The sequence below is a fragment of the Lepidochelys olivacea genome (genome assembly GCF_965140295.1).
Source record: "Lepidochelys olivacea isolate rLepOli2 genome assembly, chromosome: 25".
NCBI classification, from domain to species: domain Eukaryota; kingdom Metazoa; phylum Chordata; order Testudines; family Cheloniidae; genus Lepidochelys; species Lepidochelys olivacea.
The window spans coordinates 11801175-11816152 of record NC_140435.1 but is presented as its reverse complement, the minus strand read 5'-3'; the positions used below and the strand labels follow the sequence as shown (position 1 = coordinate 11816152).

Genomic DNA, 14978 nt, shown 5'->3' with positions numbered 1-14978 from the left:
AGGGTCAGGTCCTGGCCCCAGTGGAGTAGGAAGCTGGGGCTGGGGAAGGGGGTTTGCAATGCAAGCCCACCCCATACTCTTTGGCCCTGTGTGCCAGCTTGCAATGCTACTCACTCAAATTTGGCCCAGCCATCTCCCACCGTCCAGCCACCCCGTGCACTAGGTCCCCGGGCTCAACCTCACAGGCTGTAGCTGCCACTGCAGGGGAGTTTTTGTTTTATTTTACATCTTGTTTTTTCATTTTATTTGGTATTTGCAAAAAAAACCACGGGACTATCAAAATGACCATTACCCAACAACGGTAATGTTTGAGTAAAGCAAAAGGGGAGTACTGCCCAGTGGTTAGAACTGGGAAGCATGAGAAGAGAGCACTATTGGGGCTGGTCACGTCCCATTTCTGTACCTCAGTTTCCCCATCTGTAAACGGTTAAGAAGCTAGGATAACCTCGCTGGCACCTGACCAAATGACCAATGAGGAGACAAGATACTTTCAAAGCTGGAGGGGGGGAGAAACAAAGGCTCTCTCTGTCTGTGTGATGCTTTTGCCGGGGTCCGAACAGGAATGGAGTCTTAGAATTTAGTAAGTAATCCAGCTAGATATGCGTTAGATTCTGTTTTCTTTAAATGGCTGAGAAAATAAGCTGTGCTGAATGGAATGTAGATTCCTGTTTTTGTGTCTTTTGTAACTTAAGGTTTTGCCTAGAAGGATTCTCTATGTTTTGAATCTAATTACCCTGTAAGGTATTTACCATCCTGATTTTACAGAGGTGATTCTTTTACTTTTTCTTCTATTAAAATTCTTCTTTTAAGAACCTGATTGTTTTTTCATTGTTCTTAAGATCCAAGGGTTTGGGTCTGCGTTCACCTATGCAAATTGGTGAGGATTTTTATCAAGCCTTCTCCAGGAAAGGGGGTGTAGAGTTTGGGGAGGATTTTTGGGGTGGGGGGGGAAGGACGTTTCCAAGCGGGCTCTTTGCCGGTTATATATCTATTAGACGTTTGGTGGTGGCAGCGATAAAGTACAAGGGCAAAAGGTAAAATAGTTTATACCTTGGGAAAGTTTTAACCTAAGCTGGTAAAAATAAGCTTAGGGGGTTTTCACGCAGGTCCCCACATCTGCACCCTAGAGGTCAGAGTGGGGAAGGAACCTTGACACCATCCATGGCAGGTGGATGATAATACCAACCAAATGCCCTGCCGTGGTGGGAGGCTTTCTGTTTGTAAAGCCCTTTGAGCCCCACAGTGAGGTCTCATGTGCTTGGACCCCTTTCCCATCACTCCCGCCCTTCTAGGCTGTATTCCTTACTTGTTACTGAGGCAGCAGGTGGCTGTGTGTGAGGACTAAAGCTCTCAGCTGAAAGCTAGAGTCTGGGAGGGAGGCTCCCAGGGGAGGCCTGTGCCAGGGAAGGCCAGAGAAGCCAGCAAGACTGGTGCTTCGTGCCTGAGACTGTTCAAATCTGTGTGTGTGTGTCCAGAATTCTGCTCAATGAGCCTTGTTACTGCTGTAGCTATTCTAGCCTATTCTCAGGACGCTGCACCGAAGCTGCCCTGTGCCTTGGAAACCTGGTTTGACAAGTTGCTTTGCAGCACACAACACTCAACCCAGCTGGTGTCCTTCATGCTAAGCCTCCTGAGATTTATGAGAGAATTAGCAGCTCCTTCAGCTTTATTTGCCCCTCGCTCTATGAAATCGCAAGCTGTACTTATGGTATAAATCAAGCATTTCATAGCCAGCTTCAGAAACAGTTAGATTGATTTCTGCGCTTACAGGCAGGAGAGCTGGCTCTCCGCAGCACCTCTGTCAAGGAGCAGCCAGTCCCTCATTTTCAGTAGGGGGGCCTGGGCTGCTTAAGGTTGTTGCATGAGCATATGAGCCAGACCCAATGGACACTGACCTGAAAGAGATGGAGGGATAAGGTGACCAGATGTCCCGATTTTATAGGGATAGTCCCGATATTCGGGGCATTTTCTTATATGGGCACCTATTACCCTCCACACTCTGTCCCGATTTTTCATACTTGCTGTCTGGTCATCCTACGGAGGGAAGAGGAGATTTTTTATTTTATGGTATGGGGCTGGCAGGACTAATTTAGTGCTGGCCTATTTGACAGCCCTGGAGAATGAAATCCTCTCTTTATAAAACGTGGGCAGCAAGCAGCAGTGCAAGCTTCTCCTATGGTGTGCGGGCAACATAGTGACCGGTAGGGGGTGAAAAGGATGCATTCGATCCAGTGTTGTTGTAGCCATGTTGGTCCCAGGATATTAGAAAGACAAGATGGGGGAGGTAACATCTGTTACTGGACGTCTGTTTGTCCAGCAGAAGATATTATCTCACCCATTCAATCCTCAACTCCTCTGCAGGCCCCTTGCCACGTTGCTACTGCTCCAGAAGGGCACCGTGGCAATGGTGATGCACGTGCCATTCCGACGAGAAAAGGAGGACTTGTGGCACCTTCGAGACCAACCAATTTATTTGAGCATAAGCTTTCCTGAGCTACAGCTCACGGCATCGGATGCATTCATTAGTGGCGTTGCCAGAGTAAGGTCACCACTGATCACCTCGCCACTGCCCAGTGCCACAGGTCGGTTGCTCTGTGAACCCGCTCCGGGCAGCGCCAGGGGAGAAAGCCGGCGCCCTGGCAGAAGGAAAACGCCGGTGCCACAGCTCTACCTCTGCGAAGAGAAGCTGCCGCAGCGGTCGCTGCCGCACGCCTGGCGAACGTCGTCCCCACGAGCCCTGCGCGGTGCCCGGGCGGCATCCCCGCTGCGCCGCTCCTTCCCATGTGCGGCTACGAAAGGCCACTGCGGCCGCAGAACCGCACCCGCACGCCCCCGTGCAAAGCCAGCCCCTCTGCCCCGCTCTGCAAACAGTGCGCTGGGCCTCCATTGTGCAAACACCGCCTCCCTCGTGCAAGCGCCCTCGTGCACGCACTGGGCCATTGCCCTTGTGCAAGGGAAGCGCCCTCGTGCACGCACTGGGCCATTGCCCTTGTGCAAGGGAAGCGCCCTCGTGCACGCACTATTCCCCCACACCACGCTGGCTCATGGCAAGGCGGGGGGCCCGGCCTCCCCCTTGCTGCCCTGAGGGCTCGAGGGAGTAGAGTCCCCAAAGGGTTAATCTACCCGCCAGGTACCTCTGCCCACATCCAAGATGGCCGCCTGGGGATGCGCCTCACGTGGGCCGGCCCGGCCTCGTTCTGAATTGACCCCTCCGCCTCGCCGTACGGAAGCTTCTCTTCCAAGATGGCGGCGCCCAGCGGAGCAGGCGCCAGGCGGCTCTGGGCCGGGCTAGTCCCCGTTCTCCTCCTGTTCGCCGCGGCCGAAGAGGGGCCCAGCACGGCCGAGTTCGACGTGCGGCCCGGCGGGATGGTCCATTCCTTCTCCCGGAGCCTGGTGAGGGGGGAGGGCGCAGTATCCCCCTCCCGGATTGGCTGAGCCACACGTCGCTCAAACGTCCCGCCACTTTGATTGGCTGAGAGCCAGGGCGGGAGGGGTGATGACGCGGCACTGGGAAACAGGGCGGGTCTCAATGGGGCCGGGTCCGGGCCGCTTCCGGCCAAGCGGCTCCTGGCGGGGGCAGGCGCCGGGGGGGGGCGGTCCTGAGCCGGGGGGCGGGGCATCGGGCCTGTAGCCCCGCCCCCACGCGGCAGTCTGGAGCCCCTCCCCGAGTTACTGGGGGGGAGGGTCGCTCCATGGGCCCCTCCCCAGTGGTTTTTTGGGGGTGGGGCCCTATTCACCCGTATCCCTTTCCATAGGAAGAGGTAACCCCCCCCCCATACACACCCAGTCCCCACCAAAGGCCTGGGGTCCTGTGGGGCCCCCCCCAGGTTTTCAGGACAGAGGGTTCCTATGCGGTTCCCCCCCCCCCCACGTGGAGGGCACTGCGGTGTCTGTGACTGGACCCCTGCCAACCCCCAGTGACCCACAAGTGTCCTGCATCTGAGCCCTGCAGAGACTGCCCCCCCCAGCCCCGTCGCCAGGCTGCACTGGAGGCTGCATGAGGGAAGGGCCGCGCCAGTCAAGTGCGGCCTCCAGGCTAAGGGTTCCCGGGCGTCTGGTTTTCGACTGGAACGCCCGGTCGAGAAAGGACCCTGGCGCGCAGGCGCCAACTTCCCTTGGCGCCGGTGGGCGCTTGCGTCCCCACTGCTCCGCCCCCTCCCTGTCCCTGTTGGACCCCTCCCCAAATCCCCGCCCCGGCCCCGCCTCTTCCCCGAGTGCCCCACGTTCCTCCTCCTCCTCCCCTCTCCCTCCCAGCGCTTGCCGCGCAAAACAGCTGTTTCATGGCGCAAGCGCTGGGAGGGAGGGAGAAGCAGGATGCGATGGTGTGGTCAGGGGAGGAGGCGGAGATGAGCTGGGGTGGGGAGCTGCTGGTGAGTGCAGAGCACCCACCAAATTTTCCCTGTGGGTGCTCCAGCCCCGGAGCACCCACAGAGTCGGCGCCTATGCCCTGGCGGCTCCATTAAAAGTCCGGTTGGCGGTGCAGCGGGGGCCTGGGGCTAATGCAGGCAGCCTACCTGCCCTGGCTCTGCGCTGCTCCTGGAAGCAGTCGCCAGGTCCCTGCATCCCCTAGGCACTGGGGCGCCCAGGGAGGCTCTGCACGCTGTCCCAGGGCCAGCTCCGCAGCTCCCCCTGGCTGGGAACCACGACCAATGGGAGCAGTGGGGGGTGGCGCCTGTGGGCATGAAGGCACCTGGAGTGGCTGCCCGTGCACCTAGAGGCCACAAGGACCTGGTAGCCACTTCCTCAGAGCTGCAGTAAGTGCCACTGGGACACCACACCCCAACCCCCTGGCCAAGCCAAGAGCCTCCTCCTGCACCCCAAACCCCTCATCACTGTCCCCACCCTCAGCTGGAACCTTCACCCCCCTGCATCCCAACCCCCTAGCCCAGCCTGCACCCCAAACTCCTCATCCCCAGCCTCACCCTAGAGCTCACACCCCCTCCCGTGCTCCAAACCCCTCGGCCCCAGCACAGAGCCCCCTCCTGCACTCCAAACCCCTCATCCCTGGCCCCATGTGACAGCCTGCATCCCCAGCTGGATCCCTCACCCCTTCCTGCCCCCCAAACGCCCGCCCCACCCTGGTGAAAGTGAGTGAGGGTGGGGAAGAGTGAGCAATGGAGGGGGGGGGTGGAGTGAACGGGGTGGGGCGTAGCCTCAGAGAAGGGGCGGGGCAGGTTTGTTCGGTTTTGTGTGATTAGAAAGTTGGTAACCTTACTCCAGGTAGCTTACCCAAGCAGGGGCCTTGCTGCATGAACCCAAATAAACTTGAACCTGTGCATATAGGAAACAAGATATTTAGCCATGTTCTGGGGGAATTGTGAGCACTTCACCCCTTCCTCATGTTTGGAGAGAAAATTTAAGGGCTTTTGGCAAATCAAAACCTAAATTCCCCCCCCCCCAGCTTTTCCAGGTTACATATGTTCTGTGCAATGTCAGGCAAAGTGCATATGCTCAGCAAGTAGCTAGTACCATAGCGTGTCCTGTTTCAGAAAGACAACTGACTTTTCTCTGCTGTTTTCAAGGGGGATCACACCTGCACGTTCACATACGCTTCTCAGGGAGGGACTAATGAGGTGAGTTATTTGAGCACTTCACTTAAGAAACACAGGTGCAGAGGATCCAAGAAAGTAGAATAAGAAACCTCTCAAGAGGTCTGTATGTAGGATGATTGTATCTAATCACTTTGGTCACCATTTTTCTGGGTCTCTGGAGAACATTAGTATATTTAGATTCCTAGACCTTGCAGTGTAAGAATAAGGAACAGTTGCATCTCTCTTTCTGTGCATAGAAATGATTTTATAAAGACCTCTGTTTCTACCACAGCAACCCAAAGTGTTTAAACGTCTTGAGATACCCCTCTACCCCCCCCACAAAAATAATGAATGACTTAAATTAATAAGTGTTGGGTCTTTTCCATTGCCTTCTGATTGTTGTGCCTTTAGGATTCGTGTATTCAAGCTTTTCTCCACAACCACTAGGGCTAGAAATTTGGTTACAAGAGTCTCTTGTAATCCCCTGACTCAAGGAGCTGGGGCTTTAAAAAATCAAACAAATACCATGAGAGTTGGAAACACTGCATGTCTGCAAAAGAGAATCACCTGTGTCAACCTCACCTGTGGATGAAGTCTGTGTGTGCTACAATAAGGCTGTGTTTAGCAAGTCCTGGATAACTGGAAAGCTTATATAGCTTTGTGGTTAGTTTTGCTTTTTTGCGAGTGTCTCTCTAGAAGAGCGTGGCATTTTCAAACCCCTTACTGGTACTGGGAAAATGTGTGTGCAAACAACCAGCAGGCTTTCTGTTCTTAAAGATGCTTGAAGACTTTATTATTCCTTGTATTGCAATAGTACATAGGAGGCCCAGGCGTGGATCATGGCCCCATTGTGCTAGGAGCTGTACAAACACAGAACAAAATGAGTTTAGATTCTTGTGGCAGTTTCCTCTGGAGAAGGGTCTGCCTCTGACCCTCTTCCTGTAGCATGAATGGGGTTATGGCTTTTCTAAGGTGGGGCATGGGGGGGCTGCTGCTGCTCCACTCTTTTATTGATACTGGCAAGAAGCGGAGCTAGAGGAAAGGGGTCCCCTGTGATCCACCCACTAGAAGTGAAGTATTAAAAAGAGCCACAGGTAGTTAAGTGGCAAACGGTGTTTAATTGTGTGTGTGCGGTTTTAACAAATCACCCTTTATCAATGCAAAATTTGTAATGAAAGAGGTGCCGGGGCTCAAGCAATTTTTTTACTTACATAACTGATGCGCCAATCCAAGAGGTGCCAGGACTCTGAATTGCCAATCCCAGAATTGCCAATGAATTGCCAATGCCAGGGCTCTGAACTGCCAAGCCTAGAGGCCCCTGGGCTCAAGCAAGCCCTGGCACAAATTAGGCACTACCCTTCGTTTGAGAATCATATTCTGCCCTTCTCAAGCTTTCTCTCCTCATGCAATAAAGCCACAATATGAAGAATGTGACTTTAAGTTTCCAGTCTTGGTCTTTTCTCATGAGATCCCTCCCCGGGAGTGTCAGTTGTATCTGGGGAGGCTTGTGATGTGCGTAGCTAGCATCATTGCATTGGGCATGACTGTAAATGCTACCAAGATATACTGTTCAGACCTTTTCTCTCCACAGCAATGGCAGATGAGCATTGGAGTCAGTGAAGATGACAAACTCTTCTCCTGTTCAGTGTGGAGGTGTGTTGAGTCATTTAAGAATATGCCGTGTTCTCTGTACCTGGTCCTTTGAATCTCCTCTGCTCTCAGTATTCAGTTCTCCAGAGAGACTCTCTGTTTGGTAGACTCTGCCCCACTTTGCACTCTCCTGCAGAGGTCTGAGGCTTTTGGGTCGTTTGGGAATATGTTTGGATCTGTTAGGGCTCAATTTCAACTCCAAATTGCTGCCCCTTTCCTTTGTTCGGTGGCGTGTCCCTCCTCATGCTGCAGCTGGGATCTTCTACACTGAGGCCTGGTCTCCACTAAAAAGCTAGGTTGACCCAGCTACATCGCTCAGGGGTGTGAAAAATCTACACTCCATCACAACTTAGCTGTGCTGACCTAACCCTCAGTGCAGACAGCGCTAGGCCGACAGAAGAATTCTTTTGTCGACCTAGCTCTCGGAGGGGTGGATTACCTTCGCCAGTAGGCGAACCCCTCCCATCGGCATAGGTAGTGTCTACACTGAAGCGTTCAAGTGTAGACAAGCCCTCAGACTTAGTTGGCAGCCAGGATTCAGGGTATAGATAAACCCTGCCGTCTCCTAGCCTTTCCTCACTAGGCGGAAGTACAGGAGAAAGGTGAGGTACGTTCCTGAAGGAACAGTACACCCTGTGATCGCTACGCATGCTCTCCCTGCACCTCTGTCTTTTCTTGGGCCGGGCCAATTCACAACAGGGACACCCAGCCCCCAGCAGAGACCTGCTTTCTTTCAGAGCATTTCTTCCCACCCCTGTTGGCCAGTAAGAGAGATACACTTCACCTCCTCCCTCGGCTGAGCACGATGTCTGTAATGCTTCCACCCACTAGCTGGGGAAGCCAGGGGACGAAATTCAGATCCTGATTTCCCTGAGTGGCAGTGATGTTCTAATTGCCGGGCCGGCAGCACGCTCCTGTTCTGTGCCTTCTGGATAACCTTTTCCCTCTTTCAAAGTCAAAGATTTTGCTCTTCCTTTTCAGGCCTCAGGGAAAGTCTTATCTCTTCTTTACCCAGTTTAAAGCTGAAGTGAAAGGAGCAAAGATAGAGTATGGCATGGCTTATGTAAGTCCCACCTGATTACTTTGAATGGGCATATGGGAGACGGGCTATAAATTGGAATGTTCAGACAGCTGTAGTATTAAATGCGTACAATGAAATCATTGCTCAGTTGTGCACTGAATTAAACCATGGTTCTGGTCAGAAACGTGGCTACAAAGGGACCCTCGTGCAGCATAGAGTACCTGCTCCCTGAAAGTTTTTGACTAGTTGCTGGCTTTATGGACACCAGTTGCTACTCTTCTCACTAGTTCAGAAGCAATGCTGCTATGGGATATTTGGCGGGGGGCGGCAGCGGAGAAGAGGGGAGTTTTGGCCCAATCCATCCAACATTCATTGTGCAGTGGGTAAAGCATATGTTGGACCCGTTAAAAGATACAAAAGGTTTATAGAGAACCACAGAAATGAGAGAGAGAAGACTTTCTACTTCTGTGGTTCACAGCTTCTTCAATACTGCAACCCCATGTTCCAAAAGAAACAACGTTTTCTCCTCCTCCCCCACATTTTATGTAGCCATTAAGAAAGGAAGGGTGCATATAACCCCATGGAACCTGTTTATGACCCCCATGGTCCAGTCCATTCCTCACACCGTACTCCTAGCCAGTGCACTAGCCACTCCCTGCCTGCTATTCTGCAGTGCTTTGCCCTATGCTGTTCTAAATGTCTCACATGATGAGCCTTCCCAGCACCTCCCCAGGGAAATAAATTCAATAGGAACTAGGACAAATTCCCAGAGATTGGCCTTTAAATTTCCTTTGCTGATTTAATCCCTTGACCCTCGTTGTTACAAGCTACAGGAGCCAAAGCAATCTTTGGCAGTGAAGCCAGTTGATTGTTTTGTTTAACATGGAAGCTCTCTGGATTAGCTCATATGGCAAAATTTATTTGTTCCCATTTCAGTCCCAAGCTGCAACGGGTGGACAGAGCGATATCCCCTTAAAGGCGGAGGAATTTGAAATCACCGAAACCACAGGTATGTAGCTATCTAAAGAGCAGAGTGTCAGAGGGACTCGTGAGGGCAATTAGGTTACTTATCCAACACGAGAGATCTCTGTATATCCTGGGGAAAAGGCATTCTGTTGCAAATAGGCAACAGAAGTATGGAAAAACTACATACACTACCCAGCTGATGGTTAAGATATATTTTAATCTACTGCTGGAGCTTGGCAGTCCAATAGGAGACTGATGGGAAAAGGCACCTGGGCCCTGGATGATTCCGAATCACAGGTGGTGTGTTAATGGTAACGATGGATCCTGAGCTCTTTGGGGTAGGAACTGTCTTTTTGGTGCTTGGCTGTACAGCACGTAACAAAATGGGGCCCTGATCCCTTCCTGGATCCCATAGGTGTTACCACGCTATGTAAGTGCAGGGGGGACAATGACTTTATTAATAAGCCTCTAGTGCGGGGGGTTCTCAGGGCAAGTTTTTTGGTGGCCTCAGTGTGTGGCCACCAACTCTTCCTGGTGGCTTCCCCTAAAATACTTAATTAGCTTTAGGAAAAAACAAATAAATATGCCCATAGCTATGTCCAAATCATTGTAATTTATTTATTGCTAGCTAGTAAGTCTGTTATGAAAAGTGGTATTAACAAGCATACAAGTATCGCTTTTCACAGCAGACTTACTTAAGCTCTGGATGGAAGGGTTGGGGGAGGCAGCGGGGGGAGCCCGAAGCCCTGTGGTCAGAGCCTGCTGCCTCTCTGTCCTGCCACCCCAGAGCTGAAGCCTAAAGTCTGAACCCCATCACTCCTGAGAAGGTGGGGACTCACCAGCTGCCTGGTCCTCCAGCATTATGCCCCAGATGTCTCCACAGGGGGAGCAGGGCCTAACCCCTGCTGGCGGCCCCAGCAACCAACACCAAGGTGATGCATCTTGGAGCAACAGGGAGGGGTCTCTACTTCCCTACCCTCCAATAACAGTCCAGGAGGCTATGGCTGCAAGAAAAGACCCTGGTGGCCACATGCGCCCATGGTGGCTGCATTTCAGAAACGCTGCAAATGCACTCCACATCGTAGAAGGTGATCAGTGCAGTTCAGTTTTTGATTTGCCCCCTTGATCTCTTGGAAGGAAGCGGGGGTTCTAATAGTTGATGCTTCATCGTCCATTTACTCCCTGTTGTGTGTTTTCTCTCATTCCAGTGGCTCACAAAGAAGGCAAGTTCCGTTCCGAACTGTCCAAACTAGTGATTGTAGCGAAAACGCCCCATGATGAGTTGTGATCCGGGGACCTAGGGAAGGGGCTTGTCTCTCAGCTGGAGAAGCTTGATGGATAAAGGGGACTTGTTCTTATTTGCTGGTTGTCTAGGGTGTTCTTTCCTGTTTCCCACATAGAAGTATATCGGGGTCTACTCTGAACTAGACTTGGAGGTGTTAAGTCAGACACCCTGTCTTGTGTCAGAGTAACCATGTGCCTGAGGTGCTAGAAGTCTTTGCAGCTGGAGACTTCCTCTGAGATTCTTGATCTGTAGCCAGCCATTCTGTTGCCTGCTTTCTGCTTCAGTGATCAGCTGAATAGGGTAAAGCTCTCCTTTAGCTATGTCTCCTTATCTTCCTTGCTAAGCAGAGCAATGCAGAAAGATAAGGAGCAGGGTTTGCTAAAGGAAAGTAGTTAACTCTCTAGTCTCTGGAGAGGGAATAAGATTTCTGCCCAGAAGCGTGACAGGAAGAACAGATTAAATGGGTAATATGGGGGGGGGGGGTACAGAACCGGCCAAACCCATTCACTTTACTATCTGGCGGGTGATCACCAAAGAACAGCATTTGGTGAGCTGAGGAGGAAACTCTGCCCTGTTGCCCAGATCAGAATTTGGTACCTTGGCATAAGAAAAGCAGAGCTGTGGGGTTCACACAGGCCTTGTTTATTCCGATACAACACAGAAATCCATCCAATGAGGCATCCATTATTCAATACAATTCTGGGACTATTTTCGTATATACTGAAGTGATTTTCTTATGTAGACTAATAACTGTGAAGGAATCCAGAATTCCCTTCATAGGTATATAAAAAATAAAATAAAGTAGAGCATCATGTCTCCAGGTTCACTTAGATTGGTTGCTCTTGCTGTTCCAGCTTCTTACTGTCTCTGTGATTGGAAGCCCAGAGTGTGGAATAGCCTTTGCTCGTCAGTTTGACATCCAGTCAGGAGACACCTGCAAATCCTCATACTGGGTCTCCTTGGTTGGGAGGTTGACATGTCACAAGACAAAAGCCACTGAAGGTCAGAGAGATAACCCACGATCTATGTCTGAGAGACCTAGAATGCAAAGGGTCAATTGCAACATTGAATCCATCCGCCTGTGAGAAGCTGTATCAGACATTTCATCATCTATTGTAGGCCCCAGCCATGGTGCAAAGACAACACTAGCTCTATGAGTTTGTCCCATTCTCCCAGTAGCTGTTGCTGGGTCACTTGTTTGTTGGACAGTAGTTAGGGACATTTTGTAGAGTCCACGTGTTCTTCGGAAGTCGGTTGCTCCCTTGTACTGAGGTTTTTAGAAGCCTACCTGATTTCCAGAGATGCTGAGAACTCGTAGCTCTCAAAGACAGAGAGGGGGAGATTTGGGGGGGGTGTCAATTGGGGAAAAAACGGAAGTTCCAGGCAAGGCCCATGTCTGAGGGATCCTCCTTGTATAGTTGCTATATAGACATGTTCCTGGTGAGTTTGGAGGTATGCCACATCATGCATGGTCATATCAGTGACTCATGATTGAGGACTCTTGCTCAGTCCAGAGAACTTTTCACCACAGAGACGTTCCACATAAATGATGCTGAGAACAGAGCAGTAAAGCATTTTCCTGTCAGCGCTCCAGCCCTTTGCTGCCGCATCAATCAGACCGGTTCCGCTTCGGTTTCTCTCTGCAAATCTGCCAATATGCTAGCTGCCTATTGACAGGCTGTTCCAGGCCTGGGCCTCTCATCAGCATAGACTGACAGGCGCAGGATGGTAAAGTAATATGGATTAAACCTCCGCTTGCAAACTTTTATAACGGAGAGCCCCAGAGGTGAAGAGCTGCTGTACACAGCATGCCCCTGGGCTCTTATATTCATGCACCTGTAGCCACGCCGTTCCCCTGCATCCCCAGCTGCTTTGCACAATTACATTAGCTGCAATAGTTTGGAATAAGCCAAATTAAACACAGGAGGCTGGGGCTTTGCAATTTTAAAAGCCTGAAATTTATCAGTCCCTCGACCCAGCAGCAGAAAAGGAGCTGTGTATGAGAGGGGCACAGCTGCTCACTGCTCTAAATCTACCGGGTTAGCATGAGCAAGCTCCTGAAGGCCAGAGCTGCTGCGCCTGCAGACATCCTTTGGAACAGGAGGTCACTGAGATAAGGCAAGGCTGCCTTTGTGAAGCAGCTGCTCTGCTTAAAGGACCATTTTCAAAGCACAATGCAGGGATCAGAGTGCTGAAGACAGGCCCTGGATGGTGGCATCCGGTTCAGACCGTGCTCTTGGCGAGAAAGGTGCTTTCACCCCCTGCCTTTAGTTCGTTCTTAAAAGAGCGAGAAGCCAAACAGAGGATTTATCTGGGGCTGCCCCCTAGCATGGCAACAGAACTGTGGTAACACTGCTGCAGAACTCAGTACTCGGGTTTGCGTGCTAAAGGGGAACGACCACCCCGCAGCCCCTCGGCTCACGTGTTCTCGTTCGCGTTTGAAGTTGGGCCCCTGGTTGAATGGTGGCAGCATAGTAAAGCTGTCAAACTTTATTTAAAAGAAGGGTGGCTGGATGACTTGAATGGCTGGCCAATGGGATTATAGAATCACCTAATTGACAGTGCTGCAACTGGTCTCCACTGGTCTGGGGGCTAATTCCCACTGAATAGGTGACCACCACAATTGACCCCTCCTGGCACCAAGTTAGCAGGGGGTGATGACCTAACTACCTTCTTGCCCTCTAGAAACAGCCCCTCCCCATCAGGGCTGGGGGAGGGGAAGAGGGAAGCTTGCCCAGCCACTGCCCACCTTGTACCTGCTCTGTGGATAAAAGTGGATGGTTAAGGGCTGGAGCACCATAGTCCTGAACTGGAGGCAGTGTGGCTTAGTGAACAGAGCACTTGCCTGGGGCTCAGGAGAGCTGGGTTCTATTCTCAGCTCTCTTGGGGACCGTGAGCAATTCACCTCCCAGTTGCGTGCCTCAGTTTCTCTATCCATAAATAGAGACAATGCTACTGATGTCCTTTCTAAAGCACTTTGAGATCCACAGATAAAAGACGCTAGGTAAAAGGTTGGGATTAGTAAGCAGGGCTGTGGTTCAGAGTCACACACATTCTAAAGAGCGGGGGCTGTCCGAGGTGACACACAAAGTGCCTAATCTGAGCTCTTGCTCCCCAGCAGCCCAGCCCTGCATGGGGTTAAATGCCCTCCACTCACATGAACGTGGGTAGGATCCCTGGGTCCCCCAGGCTTTGCTGCTGCACCTAGAGGTACACAGTTCTGCACCTCTGCTTTCCTGGGCAGAACCCTGGTGCAGAAAAGGAAAAGGCCTTAGGCTAGTACTTCTGTTTAAATAGCAAAAGCTCTGCGAGCACCTGCCAGCGATGTGCCCTGCTTACTTACAGCATTTGTAGCCAAACCCTGTACTGTGCTCCGGTGGAAGAGACAACTTTATTTCAGTAACTCACCAGGGCTACGTGGTTGGGGGTTTTTGTTTTTTTTTTAATTTATTGGAATCTAAGATGTCTCCAACCTACGACATACTAGGGAAAGCCCCCGAGGACCAAATCTAAACAGTTACATTGATATAATCAGCCGGAGGGGCTGACGACAGAGAAATTCAGTTTGGATTTCAGAGGAAGAGGAGGAAAGTACACATTTGCTATTTGGTTTGAAAATACAGACTCCTCTTTTCCCCTCTAGGAAAGGAACATAGACAGAAAATAATGCTCCACCATTCTCAGTTCGAAGGAAGAGGCTGCCTCTGTAACTAGCCCAAAGTACTCACTGGGCAACAGTCAGGGGGGCAAGTGGTACCTGGAGCATGGCCACTTCTTGGTGCACCCCCTAGTTTAGGCCTGACCTGTGTTAAGCTTTGAACCACAACAACAGTGTCTCAACCTGACCACCCTCGCTGCAGCCTCTCCCCCCTTCAAGGGTCCCTCCCCATCCTGGGACCCTGTGGGTAGGGCCCTGCAAACCTGCAGATGTCTGCTTGGTATCCGCATCCGCAAATATGGTCTGCGGATATAAATTTTGTATCCGTGCAGGGTTCGACTTGTGGGGTGATCCATCCAAGCTGGGTCCATCCCTATGTGAAATCCTCCCACTATCCATAACTTGCCCCCCCAGGAGACAATAGTGAGGTAAACACCACAACCCAATTCTTGCTTGCAAGGTGCTAATACACTTTCCCCGGCCGAGGGGTGCTAGACCATAGCATGGGTTTGTAAAGCATTTTAGAATATGGCTCATCCTTTTCTATGCTGGCCAGGGAAACCCAGCCAGCATGGTTTGAACTCCAGGATAGACAGCCTTACATCTTGGCAGTGGCAGGGGCATCTGAACCACTCCTCCATGCTCTCTGCTTGAATTAATCTTAACTAAGAAAAAAAAAAGTTACACACAAGACAAAGTGGGTTCCTCTCCCTCACCAGAATTAAAATAGATTTAGAAGTGAGAGAGATTCTGCTACAGCAGGACTCCTTGGACTCTGAATTTAAGAGCACTTGGTGGATAAACATATATACAGTGAGACCAAGGTCCTTTAACCAGAGAGCTCACGTACTGTGGGGCTTGGCCTCT

The 14978-nt window shown here is 51.3% G+C and overlaps 1 protein-coding gene and 1 long non-coding RNA gene across 2 annotated transcripts in view; one reads left to right on the top strand and one right to left on the bottom strand.

Annotated features, from left to right (window-relative positions):
- The window catches only part of LOC311512872, a 36683-nt gene extending 33470 nt beyond the window's left edge, over positions 1 to 3213 (bottom strand). The window contains exon 1 of the long non-coding RNA XR_014709584.1: positions 3135 to 3213. This is a non-coding gene — a long non-coding RNA (uncharacterized lncRNA). The remainder of the gene's footprint in view (positions 1 to 3134) is intronic.
- MYDGF (myeloid derived growth factor) lies at positions 3212 to 10526 on the top strand. The gene is made up of 6 exons (XM_084614265.1): positions 3212 to 3393; positions 5523 to 5573; positions 7123 to 7184; positions 8163 to 8244; positions 9139 to 9211; positions 10377 to 10526. The coding sequence occupies exons 1-6, from the start codon at positions 3244 to 3246 to the stop codon at positions 10454 to 10456; spliced, it is 498 nt and encodes a 165-aa protein (XP_084470391.1). The 5' UTR covers positions 3212 to 3243; the 3' UTR covers positions 10457 to 10526.
- The last annotated feature ends 4452 nt before the right edge of the window (positions 10527 to 14978 follow it).

Bases quoted from the DNA above. Each gene is read 5' to 3' on its own strand.
- MYDGF (XM_084614265.1), top strand. From the start codon at position 3,244: ATGGCGGCGCCCAGCGGAGCAGGCGCCAGGCGGCTCTGGGCCGGGCTA. The intron at 3,394-5,522 runs GTGAGGGGGGAG...GCTGTTTTCAAG, and splicing joins ATTCCTTCTCCCGGAGCCTG to GGGGATCACACCTGCACGTT. The intron at 8,245-9,138 runs GTAAGTCCCACC...TTCCCATTTCAG, and splicing joins TAGAGTATGGCATGGCTTAT to TCCCAAGCTGCAACGGGTGG.